General features: G+C 41.4%; 1 protein-coding gene and 1 pseudogene across 1 annotated transcript in view; both read left to right on the top strand.

The window, feature by feature from the left end:
- Positions 1 to 2,604, top strand: part of LOC134946117 (uncharacterized protein K02A2.6-like) — a 142,428-nt pseudogene extending 139,824 nt beyond the window's left edge.
- GGT1 (gamma-glutamyltransferase 1) overlaps positions 1 to 8,346 on the top strand; it is a 300,334-nt gene that overhangs the window by 65,202 nt on the left and 226,786 nt on the right. The window contains exon 2 of the mRNA XM_063913037.1: positions 7,013 to 7,192. Within this exon, the coding sequence (XP_063769107.1) occupies positions 7,017 to 7,192 (176 nt within the window). The 5' untranslated portion in view covers positions 7,013 to 7,016. The remainder of the gene's footprint in view (positions 1 to 7,012; positions 7,193 to 8,346) is intronic.

The raw sequence follows: 8,346 nt of genomic DNA, 5'->3' as shown, positions 1-8,346 counted from the left end.
CATATAAGATAAACAAACACGTTGATCCAACACCAGATATAGAGACCAGGGTGATCCGTTGCCTCTCTCAATATGGCCGCCAGCTTATTTCCGTCCGTGATGGAGATGACGTCTTTCCTCCTTACGGCGGAGCTTCGTCGCGTCCTGTTTCATAGTCATTATGAAGGCTCCGTCTCCCGTGGATACCATATTCATCCCACTTCCGCCGGACATGCGTGCCACGATCTTCTCCCTCCGAACTCGAACACCGTTCTTCTTTAGCTGCCGGAAATGTGTTTCATTAGTAGATTCCCACGATATCTCGATCCTTACAAACTAGTTCCGGTCAGAATATGAAACCCCATGGTGATGTAATTATTGACCATGGTAACCCGTAAGGTTAATTAAATTCCTTAGGAAAGAAAAAGTATATGTAACCTCCATAAAATCCTGAGTTACATCTCAAACAATATAAAACAATATGAATGATAAATATCAACCAAAAGTATAAAAGTTTATTTTGTTTTAAAGGAACCATTGTAATTCGAAATCACTATTAAGACCAGATGGAAGTAAAGTTTTATACTTATAAATATAAGTCATTTCCGTTTTGGCAAGTAAGCCTGAAAGATCAAAAGATATTTTAGGCTTACTTGCCAAAACGTGGCACGCATGTCCGGCGGAAGTGGGATGAATATGGTATCCACGGGAGACGGAGCCTTCATAATGACTATGAAACAGGACGCGACGAAGCTCCGCCGTAAGGAGGAAAGACGTCATCTCCATCACGGACGGAAATAAGCTGGCGGCCATATTGAGAGAGGCAACGGATCACCCTAATGGCCGGGACTATGTATTATTTAATACAGGAACTTTACACTGAAGGGGGTTCTATTAAGATACAGAGGGGAGGGGGTTATGCTGCTAATTGTTCACATCTGAATAATGTTTGTTAATTACTAAGGGTATAAATATTGCACATATCACAGGTCACCCCATACACCTTGAGGAAGATCCCTAGAGGATCGAAACGCGTAGGAGGGGGTACCTGTGCTACGGTGAGGAGGCTTTCTGGCGAGGAGAGAACTCCGGGATCGAAACAAACGGGGCCCCGTTTTGTCTCAAAGTTACCATCTTGTTCTCGGACTATCTCCAAACCGGGTATGCTCCGCACAGTTCTTTTTTAAAATTCTTTTTAAACCTTTTTAAATAAAGTATTTTTTAAGTGAAAGGATTGGTTCACTTACTTATCTTTCTCTGAGAACTGAGGTCTGAAAGATGTATGTGGATTGAAAAAGGAAAAGGATAAAGACCCTCCTACCATGCAATTTTACAAGTTTTAGCCTGTGAGTGTTTTGGTGACAGGGGACATCCCCTGGTCTCTATATCTGGTGTTGGATCAACGTGTTTGTTTATCTTATATGCTTGAACACAAGCCTTCATTCTGTGAGTTTCAACTTGAAGGGGGCTTCCCCTGAATCTATATGGTGACGGGTTTTCTGCTAAATTTACGAAAGGCCTGCATTTCAATCTCTGATTGTGAGTGATGTGGTGTAGGGGTATATAACCCCGAAATATATCATCATTCTCTAAATGTGTCAAATTCACCATTATATATAAGTGCAATTATACCCAACAGTACTATACAAGGATTCTCTTTGTTTTTTTTCCCCCCTTATATATTATTCTACGAAACAAGCGGAACATCCCCAGAATTCTACTTACCAGGGGAGTACATTTTGCTTTCTCTCACTTTGTCATTGTGTTTTTTTGGGCGCACCAATTAGCCAGAGACACTGTTCCATTGTTCTTCTGATTAATTAATATGCCTTTTAGCCTATTCTAATCTTTTCTGTCTTTGTTTGAGAGATAAAAGTGACTTTTTCCTTGGAATTCTGGTGTTTACAATAAAATATTGAAGTGTGCATCGAACAGTCCTGGCACTTGTGTTTACACCACATTCACGTAAATCATTTTGAATTGCCTTTAGAAGACTTTTTTCTGTGTCTCAAGCAGTTTTTTCATTCTTCTACCACAGCGTGGTGGTGTGGATCTTTTTGTACCTTTGCCAGTTTGATTTTGAATGGACTGAGGACCTAATCCAAACCTGATCACAGCAGCAAAATATTTCTCTAATGGGACAAACCATGCGCACTGCAGGTGGGGCAGATATAAAATGTGCAGAGAGAGTTAGATGTGAGTGTGGTGTGTTCAAAATTAAACCTAAATCTAAATAAAGCAGACAGTATTTACCGTGCACAGAAACAAAATAATCCACCCATATCTAACTCTCTCTGCACATGTTATATCTGCCCCACCTGCAGTGCGCATGGTTTGGCCCATTAGAGAAAGATTTTGCTGCTGGGATCAGGTCTGAAATAGGCCTTTATTACACAGTTTCGAAGTTCCTCCTTTAGTTATGTAGCCATCTACTTTACTAATAATTTTGTTGTGTTACCTTCTTCACGTAAAGTGATTATTTTGTATCCTTTTCTAGGTGACCAGTCAACTCTGTTTACTTTGCTTGTTATCCTTAATAAGTTACACAGCTTACTGCAGGAAATTAAAGTAAAAAAACTCATAAAAAACAGTGACCAATTTAGTGATAATCAAACAACTGAATAAATGGTTTTACTGTCAATTCTGGTAGCAACAAATGTGAGCTTCCTCATGCTAACACCTTATTGAGTCCATTTTGTGGCATCACAACATCTGATTGGCTCTCAGAACAAACACTCCTATTGGTCAGTTAAGAGTTGAAGAAATCCACTCTCTTTACATAACAATGTCTCCTTATCTTTATTTGGCTATAACTTTTTAAGTAATAAAGATAATTATTTGCGGTGAACTGCATTATATAGTGTATAAAATTATCTTTCCAGCACTCTCTTATGGCTAGTTTCTTGTGTTTTGCTTTCTAGGTCATGTATAACACGAACATGCATTAGATTGACTTTGTCAAAAGGTCAATATGACAATGGTCGACACAGCTTTTTAAAAACCAATTTACATTTTTAGTCTTTTTATTATTTTACAATCCAAGTGAACTACAATTGGGAATAGTAGCCTTGCCCGGAGCATGGCGAGTGAAGTGGTTCACTAATTGGAGTTCCTGGTAGTTGAACACCAAAACTACACCAAAAAACATAAAAACCTAATGTCGACCTTTTCCAGTGTCGACCATTTCTGTGTCAAACTTTTAATCATGTCGACATTGTTCAACCTTTTCAATGTTGACCTATTCCACACCCAATGCAAGTATGACATTACTACTCGGTGATATATACCTTCATATGATTTTCTTTAAAAATAATGCAGTTAAATGCAATTAAACCCTAAATACAGACATTTTCCAAAAAGGTTTCCACAATTTTGGCCACTACTGCACAGTGTCAGACTGGGGCATGAAGGGCCCACCGGGTGGGCTGCTATGGTAGGAGCCCATGCTTAGGGGTGTGGCTAGCCTCCAGATTGGGTGTGGCCAGCCAAAACAGAGGCTTGGCTAGCCATTTGAAAGTATATGGTCTGGCCCCTTTATAAATATAAAACGGTAGATAATAAGGAAAGTGCTCGTGCGCAATGAAGCAGCTGGATGGGGTACACGTTCCCGAAGGATCCCTCACCCTTCACCAAAGGTGCAATAGTACAAGAAATGCACAGTACCACGGGACATCGTATTGGGGATTCTACCATCCTGTTCCAGCCAAGCGTGGAGATAGAGGATTACCGGGATCCTCTTTAAACCTAAAACCCGCAAGCTGGATAAGAACTGTTTACAGTTATGAATGATTTGGTAATTACCCATCTGTTTCTCCCATTGGAGACTGTGCAATATATTATGCTGCTATAAATTATTTTACCAACCCATTAATTATATATATATATATATATATATATATATATATATATATATATTGTTTATGAATTGATCTGTATTAAATTGTGCTTCACTATATCCATCTCCCTAAATTTTCTTTGCATGTTCAAAAAAAACATATACTGAATAATGGGAGTCTGAGTGTTGCCATTCTGAAACAAAGACCAAGCGCAGGATAAGTTACACTTTCCATTATTTCTTGTACTATTGCACCCTTTATAAATATATTCCATCCATGATAAATTACTAGATCAGTGCACTGTAGAAAATACACCATAGCCCTGTGCAGTGTAATGCAACATTTGTATAAGTCAAGTAAACACTCTAGAACCTGATCCCAAGAGGAGGGAGTGGGCCCTTGGGCAGTGGGGCCCACCGGGGGTTTCCCCTGTCCCCCTGTGGGCCAGTCCGTGCCTGGCTGTGTGTGTAATATATATAATCTATCTATCTCTATAGGACCATACTCAGCACTCTCTAATGGCTAGGCAAGCCTCTTTGGTGGCTGGCCTCAACCCCTCTGGTGGACCCTTCATGCCCTAGTCTAACACTGGCCAACTTTTTCATCAGGCCTGCTCGATATTCATTCTCAAAAAAGTCACCTGTCACATATCGTTTCTCCCCTTACACACATAGGCAGCAAGGAAGGTGTAATTGTTAGCATTACCACCTCACAGCGCTAAGGTTATGGGTTTGATATAAACTATGGCCCTAACGGTGTGGAATTCTTCCTGTGTTTGCGTGGGTTTTCTTCGGGTACTCCCGCTTCCTCCCACAATCCAAAAATATCTTGCTAGGTTAATTGGCTCCCAAAAAAATAACCCTAGTGTGAATGTGTGGGTGAACATGTGATAGGGAATATAGACTGTAAGCTCCATTGGGGCAGGGACTGATATGAATGGACAAAATATTCTCTGTAAAGCGCTGCAGAATATGTGTGCGCTATATAAATAACTGGTAATAATACACACTGTACTTTTATTGTTTAACTGTGTGTGATATGATCATAAAATTGACACCAGTATTCCGAGTTCAGAATCCCAACAAGGGTCGGGTAAGTTTGCTATTGCTAACCCTCTCCCCTTACCCCCCTAACCCTCCCTTTCAGCAGCCTAACCCTAACCTTCCTCCCCCCACAGCCTAACCCTACCCCTCCCCAGTAGTGCCTAAACCCCCTCACGACAGCCTATCCAGAACCCTCCCTTACTTGCAGTCTTACCCTAACCTTCCCCAATCCCCCCCCCCCCATATCCTGTAGCCTAAAACTATCCCCCCATGCCTAAAATCTTGGAGACCCCAGGATTCCGCCGTCGGCATTCCAAGGCATGTCACAGTACCAACATCGGGATTTTGGCCGCGTGTCAGGATTCTGGCGCCGGTATTAAGAGCGCCAACATCCTGACCACTGGCATCCTGACAGCATCCCGTTTAACTGCTAGCTAAACTTAAATAAAGGGCTGGACAGCAAAAGCATGCTAAGAAGCAAGCTCTATCTGGCAATTTCTTGCATTTAGTTCATGTATAACACGGAGAGAGCAAAGTGCTACATGTGTAAATTGGCAGTTACTGTGCATAGATTCACCTACAGTACTCACAGTGGCTGCATGCTGTATACTACCTCCACAACACAAGTGGTAGCCGGTCTATAGGTCGACAGTAAAAAGGTTGACAGTCAATAGGTTGACCACAAATGGTCGACATGCATTAGATTGACATTGTCAAAAGGTCAACATGACAATGGTCAACACAGCTTTTTAAAAAAAATATATATATTTAAAAAAAAAAAACATTTATATCTTACCATCCAAGTGGACTTCGATTGGGAATAGTAGCCTTGCCCAAAGCATGGCTAGTGAAGTGGTTCACTAATTGGGGTTCCTGGTGGTTGAACACCAAAAATACACACAAAACATAAAAACCTTTCTTGTGTTGACCATTTCCGTTTCAAACGTTTGATCATATCGACCTTTTGAAGTTGACCTTTTAAATGTTGACCTAATCCACACCCAATGCAAGTATGACATCTCTGTGACATAATGCATTTTATTTTAACACTGTAGTGTGTACGTTCTTTGGACTTGATTCAGGTGCGGTTGTAGTAACCATTGTAGCTGCTGCTTCCTTATAAGCAGCAGCGATGCCTACATATGGTAATGCAGCAGAAGGAGTCGGTATAAGTATATGCCTCCTATGCAGCATCGGATCACTGTGCGACACCATTGGCTGGCTGAGTAACCCTGAGGTTGCGCAGAATGGCGGTCACAGCTCCGTAGCTGAGGCCAGGAAATCCCCGTCGGTAGACAGACACTGGCCTCTGCATTCCCACAAAATAGAGGAGACACCTCCATTTTGTAAAACGGAGACCATTATCTCCCCCTCCCTGCGCCTAAATCACTGCAGACTGTCAATCAACGGATGTCTGCAGCCTTACTGCGTACTTGGACGCAGGACCCATATTGCACATGCGCAGTACGGGTCCTGTGCATGTACAATGCACGGAGCATCGATACGCTGCGACTAACACAGAATAATGACCGTACCTGCATTAGGCCCTTTCTTGGTTCTTACTTACATGAATAGATAGAAAAAAATATTTGTTAGATCTTTTGTTTTGGTTTTATTACACTGGCAGTAAATCCGTAAGATTTGTTGGTTTCTGGGTTCGTTCATTGCAAAGTGAAATGTTCTTTTATTAAATATCCAAAGAGGCTGGCTGCAGCGTTACCACGCTTGTGAATCAGGGTTGCAGAAGATGGATTGCTGTGTCCTGCCTGTGGGCCTCTTGTGATATAACATTATGAGGGCAGCGCTGGCACCATACGAGTCAGTCGGGAAGTGCTGGCAGCATGAAATAGTGCCAAACACAGGCAGAGTCCTCATGCTGCAGGAGCACAAGCCCCGTCTAACTGTACATCTCCTGGTATATACATGGTAATATGGGACATAGTATTATTACATTTTCTCTTGTCAGACTAATACATAATTACCTGAAGATTAATTAGCTGATGTAAGGGTAATTAGCATTTAAGCCAATGGTAATAGTACCTCAATAGTATTAATTATTTGCTATAGATGACTGCCTGGTCCCAGAATTAAGTTGATATTGCATGGAGAATATAGTGTACTGACCATACTTCTTGTGTATTCCTCTAACCACAGAGCAATGCGGAAACGCCTGGTGATAGGAATCCTGACCATTGTACTGTTAGCACTGGTGCTGATCTTGGGATTGTATTTCGGACTGCGTTCTAATTCTCCTGCAACCTCAAAAAACAATGCACAAGTCTTCGCAAAAGCAGCTGTAGCCACTGATGCTGGAATATGCTCTGAGATTGGCAGGTGAGTCCTTGAGATTTGCCGCATTCATTTAACACTTTGGGTACACCCACCTCTTTGGAAAGGTGATAATTATACAAGGGGTAACAGAAATGATTTAATTTTTAGACTGTAGTTATACTGTAATTATATAGACTGTTAGAGAAATATAGAGATCATACAAAGTAGAAGGTATGATATAAAGTGTTCCTCTGTAGAGATGATATTTCACCTATATTTATAGAAAATAATGTATACTGTACTGTAGATTTTTGATATAAGTATATTATATTATTATAAGTTACAGAGGATTTATTTATTAGAACAGTTAATTATATAATTGATAATTATTATAAGTTACTTATATAGCACATATATTACGCAGTACTTTACAGAAAGTCGTTATTCATGTCAGTTCCAATGGGGTTTATAATCTATAATCTCATGGACACCCATACACAATAGGGTTAATATTTTGCTAATTAACCTACTAGTATATTTTTGGATTGTGGGTGGAACACACAGAGAGAACACACAAACTCCACACAGGTTGGGATGAATTAATGGTCCAGGCAGGGCCATATTATCCATAAGTCTGACTAGGGGCCCCACAGGGACTAGACGCTTGCTTGAGGACCCATCAGTGTTTTTGCTGACGCACTCTTACCTGCTCACTAGGGCTCCAATGGTTAAAAGCACTTTGCAGTATGCGCCATAGCAAGACACACCATGCCATCAATACATGCCATCATTTACACTTTCACTGATACCCTGTTGAAATAAAGTATGCTGACATATTTTCTCACAGTGCAATCGTTCTTCCTTTTCTTTCTCTTATTAAACAAAGTCAGCTGACGTTTGTTTTGAGACAGTGGGGGGGGGGGAGGTACAGTAGACCAATTGCGCACTAGACCACACCCCAGATGTATTGGGGTGAAAGATTGAAGTGCTGGAGGGGGCGCAAAATACCCGAAGGCCTAGGGGCCTGGCCACGGGTTAATACGGTCCTGGGCCCAGGGACGAATCAAAAGAGGGGAGGGAATATGTGCAGTCTCCGTGTGCCCGCCCCCCTTATCGCTTTTGTCTGCAGTAAACTCTCACATTGATCACTGGGACAATGGCACGGTCGTCATTTTTCCTGTGATTTCAGTAGTGCACATGGGCAGATCTATGGCAAA

The sequence above is a fragment of the Pseudophryne corroboree genome, chromosome 1 (genome assembly GCF_028390025.1).
Source record: "Pseudophryne corroboree isolate aPseCor3 chromosome 1, aPseCor3.hap2, whole genome shotgun sequence".
Classification (NCBI taxonomy): domain Eukaryota; kingdom Metazoa; phylum Chordata; class Amphibia; order Anura; family Myobatrachidae; genus Pseudophryne; species Pseudophryne corroboree.
The sequence above is the reverse complement of the archived record's forward strand: the minus strand, read 5'-3'. Positions and strand labels throughout refer to the sequence as shown.